This window comes from Epinephelus moara, chromosome 10 (genome assembly GCF_006386435.1).
Source record: "Epinephelus moara isolate mb chromosome 10, YSFRI_EMoa_1.0, whole genome shotgun sequence".
Lineage (NCBI taxonomy): Eukaryota > Metazoa > Chordata > Actinopteri > Perciformes > Serranidae > Epinephelus > Epinephelus moara.
This window is the reverse complement of record NC_065515.1, coordinates 38,493,530-38,511,601: the sequence shown is the minus strand read 5'-3', so window position 1 is coordinate 38,511,601 and position 18,072 is coordinate 38,493,530. Positions and strand designations below refer to the sequence as shown.

The following is an 18,072-nucleotide window of genomic DNA, read 5'->3' as shown; positions in this document are numbered from 1 at the left end:
AGGGTGAAAGACAAAGGTGCACACGCATAACGATGACAAGATCGTTGAGCAAGACAAATAGTATCTCTTATTGCAGTTCGCTGAGACTGCAACACAGATGGGTTAAACACGTGGTCTGGGAACTGAGACGTGTAGGTTTGAACCAGCAGCTGTCTGGTTTCATTTTATCTTTGTATAATACCCAGACTGTCCTAAGGCAAATTACAGGACACCTTGTCCTGACACTGAAATCTGAGGGATCCCAGTGGATGTGCAGGACAAGGTGAATGTTTTGTTGTGTCCCCAGTGGTTGATTTTTACCACATGCTGTCGCGTCTGCTTTGCATGATATCTGAACAAGCAAAAAATGTCATAAGACTTGAGAATGTCACATCCATTTAGGCTGCTTATATATTGTCTGCAGACCAGTTTAGCAGCTATCTTGAGGGAGGGAAACAATTACAGCTCATCAGGATGAACTCTGTCACCTTTATGGTATGACAAAATAAACTGTGATTGCACTGTATTCACACAAAGGGGGCACAGTTTCCCAAAAGTGTCTTTTTGCTGAATTAGTTTCAACGGTAAGGGTGCTTTAGGTAAATCATACCCTGGACGGACAGGCAGACAATAAACAAGCCAAAGGTCAGACGCTGAACATTTCAGACATGAAAAAATGCAGAAAGAGAAAAAAACGTCAAGTAATACGAAAAGTAATCTTAGCTGGAGACGTTTTCTTGCTATTCCGGGGGTGTTTCCTTACCCTCTGCTTGTTTTTCATAATGCAGTCTCAACACTTTTTCTGCTTCTGTGGTGGAAATCACACAATGGCCGATACTGATTGCTTTATTTTCTCAATGTGTACCCCCCTCTTGCGTTTGTTATTGCAGAACAGGAGGATATGCCGGACAGGGGGAGCGATGCTGAGCCTGCAGAATCTCAACATTTTCTTTCTAATAATTTGAAATCCTGCGGGGTCGAGGGGGGGCATACAGGAGGGAAAGTGCAAGGGGTCTGGATGCTTGCCGGTGGGACTCATAGACGGGGGATGGGAGGGGGGGATGCAAAGTGCCAGATCACCAGGTCTGCTTGGGGTATGTGAAAGGTGAGCAGGCTTCTGAAACTACTTGGGTGAAAGGGTCAGGTATGCAGTCTGGCCTGCACGTGCGCGGTAGCTGTGGTTGGTGTTCTGACTGACATGTGCATCCAAGCGCTGCAGCTTCTACAACCCAGAACAGTAAAGCAATACCACTTTGGCTGCACCCACCACCGACCACGTGGTTTTACACACAAACACACAAGTTATATGCAAAGAAATTATTGTTTTAGTGGGTTAACATGGAGGCCACCTACACACCTGCCCAGAGGAATGTTTTATCAGTGTTGCATGTGGGGGGTACCGCCAATGGCATTCACTCACATACCTTTGATGCCAGCAGGGGATGTGGCCAGTGGTGTGGAAACCTCCACAGGTTTGAGAACAGTCAACACAGAAGAAATCTCCCCTGGTGCGGCACATTTCTCTTCTGCTGGAAATCTGCATCTGTGCATCTTATCTGTAACATATTATATATTAATATTACTGTGAATGAAACCAATCAACACATTTATGCTACATGCCATCTGCAGCTCACTTTACTTGCCTTTCTTTTGACAAGAGGCCACATTTCCAGACAAACACCTTTGCATTTTTGTCAGAACAGGGCGAGGGTGAAAGATGAACAGTCCTCAGTAAATTATTATAAGGGATTAAAAGAGCTGAACGTTTGAGCAGCTCTCTTCTCAGACTGGATGTAGCGGTCCCTCGTATCGGGGCTCTCCGTTTACATTATTCATACGGAGGAGGGTGTGACTTGTTGGCTCTTTTTTCCGCCTGTATAAAACGAGAAGTTCGCGTAAAAGAAAATACAGATGGAGAAGGCTAGCCGGCTCGCTGTGTCACAGAGAGTCCCCTTAAGCCTACGTGACAACTCACATACTGTCCCTTTGTGACTAGCTTAATCGGCAGAATGCCCGGTCTCTGCGTGCTTTGTCTCGCCGCCGCGCTGGCTGCGTTCACCCGGCTCGCCGGCACCGTGGGGCCGGTGGTCCGATGCGAGCCGTGCGATGCCGGGGCGCTCCTGCAGTGCAAGCCGCTGTCGAAGGACTGTGCGGAGCGGGTGAGGGAGCCCGGCTGCGGCTGCTGCATGACGTGCGCCCTCGGCGAGGGACTGGCGTGTGGAGTGTATACGGCGCGCTGTGGCTCCGGTTTGACCTGCCAGCACCAGCCGGGGGAGAGCCGACCCCTGCAAGCTCTTCTGGAGGGACGGGGAGTGTGCTCCAGGGCCGCGTCCAAAAAGCTCAACAGCATTCTCATACCGCCGCAAAAACAAGGTAAGAAGCAGGGGGTTATTTGCGCTTTCAATGATTTGGAGCCAATGTTGTTGCTTTTTTGTGCATGTGTTATGTAGAGGTTTTGACAGGCGCTCACCCCATGAGGTGTTGCTCTGTGCTGACCGGGGAGTTCCCTGCTCATGGAAAAAACGATGAAGTGCGTTGTATTGGAAGTGGATGAGATAAAGATGCTGTAAAGACTGATCTACTGGAGATAAAAGGCACGGCAAGTAAAATGCGCAAAATGTAGTCTGTGGGCTGTTTTGCAGCCTGCCAAAATGTAAAACATAATTTCTAGCCGTGGGGTTTTAGAGTGGAAGTTGGACATTGCACAGTGATGTGCGCGCCTGTGTTTAACAAATCCCATAGGCTCCTGAAAGTTTGAGTGGATAACATCAGCTATGGGTTGGAGGTTTACGCAGCAATTAATCGTTGCTTTCCCACCAGGCGGCCACTTCTTTTTCCATGTGCACACAGATTTGGACCATCATGGGTAAAATGCAAAATAAAATTTAAGGAATTAAAAGATTGTCGTTTTGGGGTTTGCACATTGTTTGTTTTAAGAAAATCACAACACGGTTCCTTCTCTCTTTCTCCCTAACACACACACACTCCCACAAGCACGCGCGCGCGCACACGCACACACACACACACACACACACACACACACACACACAGCCTGGCTCCCTCAAACCAATAGTTAAGGAATGCCACATACATACTGTAAGTATACAGTATTTAGCTGAGGCTGAGCGCAGACCTTGTCCTTGTCTTCTGTAATGTCCTTATTTTCCTTCAAGTAAAGCTCATGGATTTTTGTACACAGCATGAAAATATGTGCTGCTGCTGCCCAGGATGTGGGCCAAAACATCTCGGGTGTGTGGCAAAGGGGGTGGGGGGTCGTATCTCTGAGTTCCCTACAAGCAACCAACACTCAACCACAGACATCATTATCAATGAGCCCAAACTGGAGGATATCACCTTACTGCATGCTAGTGCCTCTGCTAATAATGGGAGACCTCATATTATCTGACTGTATGGTGTTTTGTGTGAAGGGATGCACGCTGCTCACACCGGCGAAATGGCACACATGCCACCTACATGTGAATACACACTGGTGTGTGTTTAGGCACTGCTGACGTCAGGCCTCCAGGAGCCTCTGTGTGTGTTTTCTTCTTCCTGGTTATTTGGTTTGGCCACAGTAATGTGTGGTGTGCAAGCACTCAGCATACACATTGTCACACACACACACACACACACACACACACACACACACACACACACACACACAGTAGCCTATTACTTTTTAACTTCCTGTCACTTAGCCTATATATGGCTCTCTTAATTTCCTCTCCTTCTCTCTGTCTCTGTGTCATTTTGTATCAGCTTATCTTTATTTATTTGCAGATTTAAGACAAAACTGATATTGTATCCAATGTGAGAGCAAAGAGATCCATGTTATACCACTTCTTAACCTTGTAAAGCAGAATACAGTAGATAACAGCAGTGAGACAGGTATCAATATATCAGTGCTTGCTTATTTCCAGTATCTTCACTGGAGAAAAAAATGTGGGAAAGGATCCCAAGCGCCCCTGTTGGAGAGAGTATGTACATGCAGCCCAGTGGTTTCCACCACCATCAGTCCCCAGCTCCAGAGCAGCCTCTCCTCCCAGACATTAACAAGCTCTCCTCACCGCAGTTTGTGCTGTTTACCCCTGTGCCATTATACAAACAAATTGCGTAATGTGTTTATCTAAAACGCCCCAGACTTCCTAGAAAGGTTATATAAAAGTTTATATTGACAATAAAAATTAATGCTTGCAGGAATCTTAAAAAGGGTTGCATATTTTTATCCTTGGTTATGGACATTTATGGACATTCATGGACATTTTTGCAGAGATCAGAAAACACACATGGAGGTCGTATCAGGTTAAAGAGCATCTGTTGGTTTCTGACGTTGTCTTGTTCCAGTTGATGCTGCTGGTGACATCCATGTTGTTATTCTAAGTTCTGGAGAGCCTGAGAGACTGTGGAGCCCCACCACGTCACTAATTGATCAGGTGGTCACGGAGAAAGGGTGGGCTGCCAGCCTGCCTGCCCGCACGAGCTACACCCCTACATGCCCGTCCGCCACCCTCACCGCAGCTCTCGAACACAAAATCTGCTTTGAGTTAACGGTTTAAAACTGTGTTTGGGTGTGTGTGAGCCGCTGCATGTGTGTTCCCATCGTCCCTCTGCCTCTTCAGGACGTCTCCAAGCTCAGTTAGCTTCTCCGACTGTGGCCTTGTGGTGGTGTGGCCAACCGGGTGGCACATGGCGGGTAGTTTGGTCCTTTCCTATATTAGGGAGTGTTTGGAGCCCCCTCCTCTCTTCCTCTCAGTCAGATGGTCCCCACTCTGTCTTTAACGATTTGACAGAAATCTTTGCCAGCACCACACGCTATTAATATATCGGCTCCCTCATCTCCCACTTTACCTCTTATTGCCCTAACCTCCTCCTCTTTTAGCCCCAATACCCTATTCCCCCACCCTAAACATATAAACACATACACAACATTTTCTTCTACACAGCGTCCTTAAAAAGTCTTGTTTACACTCAGTTCCTCTCTGTGACTATCTCTTGGTCTGCATGCTGTGGAAATATGTGGATATGAAATCGTCATGTTTCTGTTTATTACTTGGCTTCAGCTCTGTCTCCAAACAGCCCACAAGGCAATGAGCTAACTTTATTTTGTCTCTTTTAAACAGGCCTCACTTAGACAGTCGAGAACTCTCTGTTGGATTAAGAGAAGCAGGCACTGCTGGCATTGCAATCTTCTCAGTACTAACTAATCCACATTGAGAAAAATAAAAAAAATAAAAACAGAACAAAAAAAGAGGAAAATAAGAAAATATAAGCAGAGGGCAGGGTCTCACTGACACACACTTCTAATGGGTCATCAGTGATAAGTGAGAGGGATTGTGTTATTTTTGTTTGTTTGTTTTTTAAGGATAATCCGGCATAGTATACATTTAAGGCCCTTTCAAACCCATTTTAGCATTTGTGAAACCTTTATTTTATCTATGAAAACAAAAAAGGATGATATCATTTATGTTTCTGCATCAAGACCACATAAGACCAAGTCTAACTTAAAAACCACTATGCTTACACTTCTCAAACCTGGACTTGATAACAATTAGACTTCGGAGACTGTGTAAAACACAGTTTCATATTTGTAAAACCTTTATTCTTTTTGGGATGATTCCTCTGTGTTTCCTACATTCACATCACATAAGACAGAAACACATATAAAAGCAGTCTCTGGATCTAGGCTATTCCAGTTTTGACAAGTGTAATTATAGTAGTTTTTTATCTAGACCTGGTTTTACAGTCTTAATGTATATAAATGGAAAAATATCCCCATTTTGTCCAAAGAAATAAAATAAACGTTTCACAAATCTAGGAGTGGGTTTCAAAAGGCCTTTCCTTTCATCTTTTATTCTTTAAATGTGATATATAACATGTTTTCACAACTGCAAGTGGTGCAAAAACGGATAATCAACCACTAAATTTCAGCTACAAATCAGATGCTATTTTAACAGTCCTTCTTCATTTGAAAACTGATGACTTACTTTTACCCCTCCAGAGAACGCTGGAAATCAGGTAGAAGACAGCTTTGCCAACGTGACCGTGGCGATGACAGTGTTGCCTGGCGTGGCAACCGTGAAGGGTGGGCACAGTCGGGGGTCAATGGACACCAGGCCTCCACTGCACAACAAGCTGATCCAGAAAGATCAGAACAGGAAGACTCAGAGCTACAAGGTGGAATCAGTGTCAGGAGGAGCCAATATGGACATGCACAACTTCTCCCTGGAGAACAAGAGGGAGACCGAGTATGTAAGTCACATCCAGAGGCAATGAGATTTCTGTAAAAATGTTACAATGTTACTACATTGATTGGAGAAAAAACTGTGTTAGTGGCAGAGGTTTAGAAAGACAGTGAACCCCCATGACTGTAGCTACATTTAAGCTAACGTTACCTCTGGTACGTTTCCTCTAATAGTAACATTTCCGTTTAACGTTTACATTTTCTATGGTCCCTTACAAATAATAATAAATGACCTGCTTTCTATAAAAAAATATACTGTTATGCAGGCTGGCAACCACGTTTTTAATGCCATGAACCAACCAAATGAAGAAGAGAGTATGTCTTGGGTGAAAACTTTTAGCTTGCTTTCTTTTTTGTTTGCTAGCTAGCTAACTAACTATCTGACTAGCTCCTTTGCACTTTGTTAATAATATTTCTAAGATATCTTATTGACAATAGATACAACTGTACATTTGAGCTTTATTTTGTTGGCCTTTTGAAAACAGAAATCATAACCATTAGGCCTACTACACACAAAAGAGAAAAGAATACTGGCATTGAGCAGCTAAAATCGTTAGCTTAGGTTAGCATTAGGGTTGGGTTTTTTTGCTAGCTAACTACTTAGCGCTCTATCTACATTGCATTTTGAGCATAGTATTTAGCTTTGGACAAAGTAAAATTTAAAGTTAATAAAGCTGGCCACTTGAAAACTAAAAATATAGAAAATAACATACCCAAGGAGAAGAAGAGAGTCATAAACCTTTTTCACAGCAGGCATTTGCAATGTCATTGTCGAACAAGCACAGTGTATTTTAATAACATTAAGCAGAGCTGCATTCCATTTAGTGCAGGCCCTGGTGTTGTGCATGCTGACTCATTGGAATAACTTCCTGGGACACTTAGCGGAACTGAGCCATCATTAATGATATCAATTTCACCTGTGCTTTTTCTACTATGACAAGTCAAGTCTGTAAAAAAGGTCTATTTGGAGGCTAAAAGTAGACAGTTTTTTAAATTTGCTGGCTATTTAACGCTAGCTCTCTGGCTACCTTGTATCTTGTCCACAATATTTATCTTTTGACAAATTCAAATGTTAAACTTTAGTTGAATTTGTCAATACCTAGTTCAGTGAAAAATCGAGTCTGTCATTGAGGTGTTTGCCTTGTTGTTTGCTAATTAGTGAATTCACTTGCTGTCAGAACTCACCAAATTTGGACAAAGTCAGCAAGCCAGCTAACTAGTTAGCTTGCTTGTTAGCTAGTTTGCTCGTTGGCTAACTTGTACTTTGTATACAGTTTTAGGCTTTGGACAAGTTCTAGTTTGTTACCTGAAGTTTTGGCAGCCACTTTCAAAATTGTTAGCTGTTTAGAGTGACACTTACCCGGTGCAGCCTTGTGTCTTTGTGTCTTGTCAGGATACAGAGAAACCACTACAGACCTTTTATACAGCAGATGTTTTGACTTGTCATGGTAGGAAAAGCACAGGTGAAATTGTTAAAATTACCAGTGACTCAGTTCCATTTAGTGTCCCAGTAAGCTATTCTCATGAGCTAACATGGACAACGCCAGGGCTTCCCCTAAGTGGAATGCAGTTCTCATTAACATTATTGAATACACCTGTGCTTTTCCTACTATGACATGTCACCTGCTTTAAAAAGAGTCTGTTGTGTTTGAACTGACTGTGTGACCTTGTTTGGATTCCAATTAACCAGATTAAACTGTCTTCATGAACCTCTGCTATGGAAGTTGAACATGTTGCTAGTGTTGTCTTATTTCAAACACCTACTTAAAGGTACCCAGTGGTGATTTAATTGTAAAGACACCTTGTTCACAATTTGTCATCTCAAAACAATTGTATGGTGCCCATATGAACCATTGAAACAAGCATATTGAGTACGTTATCTGTCTCATAAAACATTTTCAAAGCTTTTTAACAGCAGTTTAGCCAATATCTTTATCAGTAGCCATGTTTCCATCAGACTGTTTAGATGTGCATCTAGAAGTATCGCATCGGAAAATTCTGATGGAAACACCAAAATTCTAATTAAAATCCCCTGATTCACACAAACTAAAATACTCTCGCTTTAGCCGAGTTTTGATTAATTAGAAAAAATGTTGATTCGCAATATGGGGGATGGAAACAGTTATGTTCGAATTAAGTCTGATGTAGCGCACCTCTCTCCATGGTGATATCCACACTCCGGGTCGTGAAGGCAGTAATGCATTTACATGCTGGTTGCCAACCGCCAGAAACGTAGAAGAAGAATGCGAGACTTGTTTTGTTTCCGGTTCTGCGGAAAACTTTAGTTTTCACCAAAGTCCGTACATTTAATGGAAACACACAGGATTCGTACTTCTTTTAATGCACATTTCCCAATGATTCAAATCACTTTTGGATGGAAGCATAGCTACTGCCTACTTTATTATTCCTTTTCTCCCCTCTAATTACCACCAACCTCTGTTGATAGGCAGCATCACCATTTGCAATGGAAAGACAGCAGTCTGCAACTTTTCATTTGATGCCTCAATGTTCAAAAGCTAATGGTAAAGAAATGACAGGAAGTTTGGGGAGAGAGATGGGGAATAAAGGTCTCTGGCTGGTGTTGCAGTTCATGGTCAGTGCCTTAATTATAAATCCACAGGAGTGAATCAGTCTTCAGGGTTTTTTTTAGTTCAGTCCAATACTCCACCAACTCACTGATTAGCACTCCAGTAAAGTGAGTGCTCAATGGGGAAATCACCTGCTGAGGCAATTTATTGAAATTAAACCCTACAGACTGCTGCCTCTCTTTGGCACATGGATGCATTTGGCAAGAATGCATATTGCTGTCAACCTGTGGTAGGTGGTATGCATGTGTAGCCTCATGCACGTGCAGGAGAAACACAAGATACAAACAGTTGGGGAATCTCTCAACACAACATTACTCTGCAGAGCACTTTGTGGTCAAACACACCATAGGGTACCTTCAAGTTGTCTTCTATCATGTAAACAACATAATTTTGGTTGTATGCTATCAAACATTTTGTAAAAGAATGTACCAATTTTTCCAGAAAGTTGACGTCTCATTTTGGGACTTAACTTTTCTGATGTTGACCATGAACTTCTATAACTGCATGAATACTCCTCATGTTTTTCATGTTTGTGATTGTGTAAGGATGCGTGTGTAATACTGGCGTCGCTGGGGTGTGTTTGCCGTGTTGCTAGGGGCCATGTCGGCGGGAGATGGAGAGCATCCTGAGCAGTCTTAAAATCAGCAACGTGCTCAACCCGAGAGGCTTCCGCATACCCAACTGTGACAGAAAGGGCTTCTACAAGAAAAAACAGGTGAATGGCTCTCCCTGCTGTTTCATCTCTCTTTTTCTCTCACACACTTAAACACCCACACACCTGCGGACATGCAGATAGACCCACCGCATGCCTGAACACTTCCAAAGAATCCTCACCGACTCATCCCACCCACCCACACATGCACAATCCCCTTTTTTTGCAGCTTGGGTTGCCTTGACAGCCACATCAACACTATATTATCAGAATGGCTAATAACTATGTATTACTCCGGTAAATGCACTGCAGCCGTCTGACTCATGCCTCACAGGAAATGAAGTCGGTCAGGTGTGTTTGTGGGTGTGTGGTGTGGGAGAATGTGGGGGGTAGGGATGTAAGAATGTGGTCTGGGAGTGTGTGTGGCACGGTAGATGTGGCGGCAGGGGAGTGTATGTATGGCGCTTGTTTGATGGCGGTAGTTTTGGTGAGGGTGTGTAGGTGTGGGGTGCTGTTGGTGAGGTAAAAAAAACAAACAGGCTGTCACTGGTTTAGTTTTTCTTGTCCGTGGTACAGCAAACTCAGGCCACCCATGGCCTGCTCATTTGTAAGAGGGGGAAAAAAATGAGGAAGCTAAATTTCATTTGGAGTAGTTTGGTTGGTGATAAACTGACCTTAGGAGAGGACGGGTGAGGTGGGGAAGCTGGGTGATGGATGGTAGGTGTTGTGGGACACTGCTGAGACATACGGCGTATCAAATAAATACCACCATCCCATTTCCTGAGGTTGTGCGCCTTATCGAAGGAATTCCACGGAACTAGAGCCTGTTCTGAGAAACGCATGAGTCACCAAAACCCCCCCCCCCCCGACAAGCACCATGAGTCAGAGACCAACCCAAGCCATAACACACACACACACACACACACACACACATACAGAATAAAATCATCCTCTCAGATTCTTACCTCAGTCTTTCCCCAAAGTGCGGTTTTCATTGTTACTGTTATTAAAATCAGACTCTTCCTTGTTCTTTTCCTGGATTTCATCAACAAATACCAACCAGGGAAGTGTCAGTTCTGGTCTAAGTGTGTGTGTGTGTGTGTGTGTGTGTGTGTGTGTGTGTGTGTGTGTGTGTGTGTGTGTGTGTGTGTGTAAATGTGTGTGTGCATATGTGTGTGTGTGTGTGTGTGTGTGTGTGTGTGTATAAATGTGTGTGTGTGTGCAGCAGTGTGCCAGCCCTTGTTGCCCTTTTCTCAGAGGGCCGGTGGGGTGCAGGGTGTTGTGTTAAATCCATCGGAGGGGATGTGCCTTCACGGTGTGTTGCAGAGATTTATGACCGGAAACACAGCGAAGAGGAGACCGTGTGAACCGTCTAGGGTGACAATACTGTGAAAAGAAGGGAGCAAGGGGGGGAAGAGGTGGGAGGGAGGGGTGAGGGGGTGGATGGGTGAAGGACTAAGCAGAGGAAAAAGGGGCATAACCATGCACATGATACACAAGCTGTCTTAGCATCTTGAAGAAATGCCCCACCTGAAATCTTCTAATATCAAATTCTCAGGAACTGTTGAAATGTGGCTGGTAGTTTCATCTTCCAGATGAACCTTTTCTTCCAGATGCTTACAGGAATTAAAGTGGAACTAACACAGCTTTTCAACCAAGTACTTCCAGGAATGAAGGATCAATAGGAAGTAAAATAAGAAAGATATTTAAATCCCTTTGGTTCAATTTAGTTTAGTTTTTTGTCTGTTTTTTTTAGGAGAGGATATAGTATACAAAAACAATATGAAAACTATCAAGTGCAAGTATCATAGTGTTTTTAGCGGATGCTAGTGTGTAACAGCCTTCCCTTGAAGGCTTTCATAGAAAATAGAGATTAGAACAGTGAGGTAAAGAAAGGTAAAATGATTACATGAAAATACCATAAAGCACACATTAAAAACAGTGCATTTAAAACTAGAAATAAAACCTGTGTTGCAGAATTAACCAGAATTTGGTGGCTTTCTTAAAAGTAATGACCCTGGCAACAATTTTCAAGTGATCAGGTAGCGAGTTTCAGGACTTTGTGCCTTTCACAGAAAAGGCTGTCTTGAGCAAAAGGTGTTTTGCAGAATAGAACCTTACAGTGCCACACGGAATTGCTCTGTAGATAACAGGTAACAGTTTTCACACACAAAGATGCAATAACATAGAGATATTGTGTGAGACATGCAGAAGTGGAAAACCTTTGGTCGTTTTTAGGGTACCTTTAGGAAATCAGACAATCAGATACCATTGTTTTAGTCACATCCCTATACCAGTTGGTGATATTAGCAACAGCCACTTCTTGCTTTTACTTTGTATGAATACATTCCAGATGCTGAAGCAGATTTGAGGCTTGTGTTTGATCAGGGAGACCAGTGCGGAATATTAAGTTCTGCAGACTATGCAACGATAGTTACAGGCCCACTAGAAAATACTCTGGAGAAAGAACTTTTGGCAGTAGGGACAAAGCCTGGAAACAGGTTTTTCTGGTTGAAAAGCAGAAAAAGTTTCTGAGTTCCTAGAAAGATCTCTTGGTTCCTGGAAAAGTCTCTACTATTCAAAAGAACAGAAACTGTGGTCAGTTTAGATTCATGTCAACAACATGCAACACTGTCCCCTCAACATGCTATGCTCAGTATGTTGCAAACATATCATGTTCTGCCAAAATGTGGCTGTACACACACTGCTGTCATTTGTAGCTCAAGCACATTTGGCACTTGTTACAATGTAGGCTACATGGGTCATTAAACTGCTAACTGTGCACGCTTTTATACAGCCATGCTTTGGGGAAAAATGACTTTTTGAACATATTGAGCTAACGGATGGATTGTGGAGAAGTGGATGAAGGCTGGGGTATGAAAGAACTAGTTCGTACTATGTGTCGTCTGACCACATCTGAAGTGATAAGGGTTTTTTAGCTGATCTATGATTTTTGTAGTGGACATGATTGTTGGTTTTGGAAAGTTATGAAATTGCCTGATGCTTGTCTCCCGAGAACAATGGATTATGTCAAAGAAGTGTATGTGGCCACCTTGACATCACCCATTGGTTTGTGAACCAAAGTTTTGAAGCCTCGAGTTTGGCATTTTGGCATTTTAGGACATCGCCATGGTAGCAACTTGTCAATCGCAAGATAGCCACGCCCAAACATACTCTGCTTTACTGTCTATTTTACTCTAAATGGGACCATAATTTACATATTTAACATGTTGTACTGGAGATGATTTGAAACTAGCAACTGAGACCATAAACGCATATGGAAAATGTTCACTGAGGTAATAAATCAAGTGAGAAGTTGGGTCATTTTATCATTGACTTTTATATGATCAAACTTGTTTTTGCATCCAGTGGAGTTGCCCCCTGCTGGCCAATAGAAAGAATGTAGGTTTAAGGCACTTTGGCATTGACTTCACTTTTCAGAACCAGAGATAACCCATTGCTCAGAATACTTGTCACGATTAGAATCCATTAGAATCGACAAAAGTCCTTACTTTGAACCAAAAATGTTTTAAGACTGCAGTCTAAAGAGAGTGATTAGGGGTAGAATATTGTTTTAAGGGTCAACTATCACAAGGAAAAAGTCACAAGCATGTATGTGTGTTTTTTTTTCAGAGTAGATGTTGCTGGTAATATGAGTGCACTAGCACTGTCGGAGAAGGTTGAGCCATGTTAGCCCTACCTCGGCTACACAGAAACCTATTTTTAGCAGCAGTTATATGAATTGGCCCAGTATCCCAGTTCAGGCCATGCATGCCCAACACTGACCCACTCATTACACCCCATCAAAGTCTAACTCACTTTCCGCCTCTCTCTCTCTCACTGTCACTCTCAGGCTCTCTCTCTCTTATTCATCATTTCACCCACCCATCATTACCCCCATTGTGCCCTGCCTACAGTCATCCACCCATCTTTTGTTCTGCCTGCCCGCTCCATCATTCTGTCCATCCTGCCCTTCCGCCCACCTGGCTTTTCCTTCCTTGTTTGGCCAGGAATCACCCCGCAGAGGGTTGTGAATGGGACGACAGTGTCTGCGTCTCTCTGTGTACTCTTTCAGAGTTTAGTGTGTGTGTTGAGAGGAAGAGGAGGAGGAGGAAGAGGCAGTGGGTTAAGGATGTGAGCCAGGTGCCTGCGTACCCTTATCCCTCCTCCCTCACTGGGTCCTGACAGTGCCAGGCCCATAAGGACTGACTTATTGAGCGTGACTCAGAAGGATCTGTGGAAACGTACACACTGACCACAATGGCTTTATAATAACTGGTCAACCTTCGGGGACCCAGACAGCTATTTTAACTCTGTCTCTCTCCCTCATTCTGTTCCCTCTCTGGATTTCTAATCCACATTGCCTTCCTTCTCACTTGGGGATATAAACTCTTTTTTTTTTTTTTTTTTTTGGTATTGCTGTTGCATAATACGTAGAGTATTTTTTCAGCACTAGTGCCAATTTAGTACCTAAGTTTTGGAATTGATAACAAAATTATATGTTGTCAATACCTTATTTAAAAAACAGGTTTTCTATAAAAAACATTTTTTAATTGAGCAAACTGCAATGCATCTCTGTATAATCTCAACACAAACAACTGTGCAAAGACTTAAAAAAGAAAAATCATGATTTAGATCAGGAAATATCTTATCAACAAAGAATTAGTTCTTGCCAAGCATTTAGTTTCAACTTTTGATACTGATTCAATACTTGATTTTACAGACATATTTTAGTGTATATCCAAGCAGTATAGATACTCCATCATGAAGTATTTACGGCTTCAGCTAATAATCAGTCATTATTGATTAATCTGTTGTTTATTTCTCACAGTCATTTGACCCCAGATTATACTTCCGCGCCAGTGTGGCTGCAAGGATTCATGTACTGTCTTAATCTGATGATGTCCACAAGGGTTTGCGCTATAGCCGACATGACAACTGTGTGAACATGTCAGTGTCAGAGGTAGCAAGTTACCAAATATTTTCCATCGCTGACTGATTTTTTGAACAATGACGAAAAAATCTGAAGGTAGTCCATCATTTTAGTAGATCTACCATATCTTTAAGTAATTCACACCCCTGTCCAGTTGGTGGCATGTACATATTAATTAGCTATTGTCCAGTCTTGTCTTTTATCTCATGTACATGACCTCATTGTCTAGCTGGCTTTAGTTAAAGAGATTACCTAGGGTTGCCTCTTTGCTTTAGCCATTGCATTGATAGGCCATGTCGCTACATACCATTGCAAAATATCACGGCAGCTAAGTGTCTTAAGTTTCTTTATAAAGCCCAATAATTGTAATGGCATTGATAAATGAGGTGAAAAAGTGGGATTGATCAGTTCAACTTTTGCCTGGATAGCACGAGTTAACACAGTAAGCTAACAGCGGCTAACATCCGACAAAGAGCTGTCAAATGATGAAGTCTGTGGTCCCAACAAACTCACACTGACACCAAAAAGGCTCGACTCTGTCTCAAGCTGGGTAATAACCGTTAGGTAATGTTAGCTGTGTGTTGCCTACAGTTAACCCTGTCACTGCGTGCATGTGGCCAGACTCTCACAAATTGTCCCTGTCGCAGAGCTCACACACCTGGAGCAGTCTCATGATAAATCGCTGTTGAAAAAATAATCTAAAAAAGGCATTGTTGCAGTGGAGGATGAAGGGCAAGCAGGTAACACCGATAACATTTATCAGCCAGTGGCAGCTAAAATTAAAATTACAGGTAAAGATTAAGACAGAATTTTATACAACTCTGTCTATAAAAATGACAGACAAAGAGAAAGTCTAATGCAACCTCTGGTCCATGTATGCAAACACCCAGTGCAGTATAAAAAGACACATATTTGACTATGTATTTGAGCTTCTATAATCTCTACAATGTCACAAAAATGCTCTTAACAAGTTAGTGGATACCAAATTCATGTCTTCAAATTGTTTTATGGTTTTTTGTCATTTTTGTTGATAAGCCTAAAGGGTATTCCACTTAAAGTAATATAAAATTGAGCAAAGCAACTTATATTCGATTATTTTCAACATGCTAACATTTGGAAACTGGTAGTTGCGTTTTTAGTTAATAAATGGCTAGGTGGTAATCAGATTTGCCATAGATACATTTTACTGATAATAGATAATTGACTAAATATGTCATAAAGTCTCTCTTTCCAACATCTTTCACCACATTCACTGCCTACATTGATTCTTTAGGCCCCTAATTTAAAGTTTGTGTGGCTTCATTCTTCTAAAACAAACACAAATTATTTTGGAGTTGAATTCACTGGGACTCTCATTAAACTATTTTTTTAGAAAAAGCAATATCCTGCAGCTACTCCCAATACACTTACAAACACACACAGATGGCACCCTCTCTACACAAATACATATACGTGCGCCCCTATACACACACACATTACATTTTATGAGCTTGTGTTTATCCTGTGGTCGGACCAGGCTCTTTTTAATGTCCGTGAAGCCCAGCGGCGCTGCTATTAGCAATAAAGACCGGCATCACAAGAGCACGCATTCATACGTACAACACACACGCATACACACCCCATAAAGGTAGCATTATGAATGTGCGGGGTGGGTGAAATGGGCTTTTTTAGTGAAGGCCATGTGGATCACGCAGAGCCAGTGTTAGGGCTGTGAGGCTGGGAATATGGGGCACAAGGTCTGAGCTGACCCCAGGAGCTGAGGTTCAGGCTCTGTGGTTCAGCGTGCTAGGATTAGTGAACACCTCTCCACAAACTTCTGTTTTTAGTATCAACTACTCACCTAACTGTGCTTTAAGGGTGCTCTGAAAGGTTTGTAGCTTGTTTTTCATGGAGGACACCAACTTAAGTCAGCTTGGATTTAAGATGGACGCAAAGGAAAAATATGTCTTAGGTTTATATATCCTCCTACATCTCTTGGTCAGTTTAAAAGACCCTTAAAAGATCAAAAATGTATGATTGTGTGTTTATGTGAAATTTTAAAGAAGAGTACGAATGGCCTAAATATTGTCATGAAATATTTTATACTCTCTTGTTTTAAACACTTCGACAGATTGGGCTTTGCTTCCAAACATTTAAATTTTCACTTGAATGCCTAAAAGTTACCTTGTGAAAGAAAATCAGCAGTGACATTTTTTTAGTGTGACAATCCCTGCAAAATGACCCATTTCACTATCAGTATTTGATCCATTTAGTCCAATAACATTTTGAGAGTCTAGAAAAGCTGCATGATTAAATCATTTTATCCCCATTCAAGTTAGCAGACTGCTTACGTGGAAGTTAGCTGTTTGGCCAGTGGAAGTTAGCTGTTTGGCCAGTGGAAGTTAGCCACTCGGCCACACTCGACTGCCAAATGTCTCTACTTACTGCACTTGCTATGTGGGCCCCACAATGAGGAAGCTCCAGGTAATTTCATACTGTGGAAATTGAGCTGGCATCATGTGCCACTGAGCAACTTTGATAGGAATGAATTCAGGCCCACCCCCAATGCTGCATCCAGGTCTCTTTATACATCCATGGCACTGCACAGGACTCCCTGCAAAGGGGTGTGTCTGATGATGTGACGTCCCTTTGGCCCTGGGGACACTTGCAAGTGTAACAAGCATACATCAAGCTTAACGCAGTTAGACATATAAATATGTCATTTGAGATTATGTCAAGCTAGTGACAAATGAAAGTTGTGTATTTAGCCATATTCTGACATTTTCCCCCAAATATGCCAAGTATGGTTGAAAACACAGCTTCCGTCTGTAACTAGCATGGTTAGCAGTTTAGCATAGTTTCAAGTGCTAGCTGCTAGCAACAAACAGACTCTGAATATATAGCCATATTTTGGTGCAACCATGAATGTTTTGGACACAGTGAAGAGACAAATATGCAGGGGAAGGGGAAGTGGAATTTGCTGCATTGATGGTTTAAAACGTTTCTACTGTTGCTGTTATCCTTTTTTTTCCCTGTGAAATTGGATCACTGTTGGAATCCATTGTAGTCATTATGAATCAAAGCAAGCTACAAACTTATCCGAGCCACCTAACAAGTCCACAGGTGGGGAGAGAAGGCAAATTTTTGGTGGATTATTCCTTTAAGCAACCAGGATTAGTTTGTAAAAGAAAACCAATGCAAAAATATAATTTTTTCAACAAAGACTTTTGTAAAACACTGAAATCTATCTGTCTTAGGTGGCTGTAAAGTGACATCCAGTCCTCAGCAGGCATTTGGCTGTCTATGACATTCTCCTAGAGTGTGTGTGTGTGTGTGTGTGTGTGTGCGCGCGCGTGCATGTGGACGTGCGTTTGTGTGTGTGTGTAGATTGAAGCAGTAAAGAAAGGATTGCTTGAGATGACTGCTAATAGTTCACAGATGAAAGAGGGACTGAGCGGAAATTCAAAGGTAGCCAAGCAACAGGGGAATGCACACATGCACATTTTGCTCTTCCTCTCCCTTCCGCCTCTCCTTTGGCTTTTCAACTCTCCCCCACACACACACACACACACACACACACACACACACACACACACACACACCAGGCACATACTGGACTCCATCATCATTAACCAGAGCAGAGGAACACAATGTTAAGCTCCTCTCCGCAGTCTCGTCCACTGGGTCAGGGCTAAAATAG

General features: G+C 42.4%; 1 protein-coding gene across 2 annotated transcripts in view; it reads left to right on the top strand.

Annotated features, from left to right (window-relative positions):
* Positions 1-1,628: 1,628 nt before the first annotated feature.
* LOC126396351 (insulin-like growth factor-binding protein 3) overlaps positions 1,629-18,072 on the top strand; it is a 26,772-nt gene continuing 10,328 nt past the window's right edge. The window contains exons 1-3 of one of the 2 annotated variants that reach the window (XR_007570568.1): positions 1,629-2,352; positions 5,978-6,228; positions 9,354-9,523. Coding sequence is in view for 1 of the 2 variants with exons in the window: in XM_050054337.1 (XP_049910294.1) it covers positions 1,989-2,352; positions 5,978-6,228; positions 9,404-9,523 (735 nt within the window). In the remaining variant the exon portion in view is untranslated. The remainder of the gene's footprint in view (positions 2,353-5,977; positions 6,229-9,353; positions 9,524-18,072) is intronic. The other variant, XM_050054337.1, reaches the window with a different exon arrangement.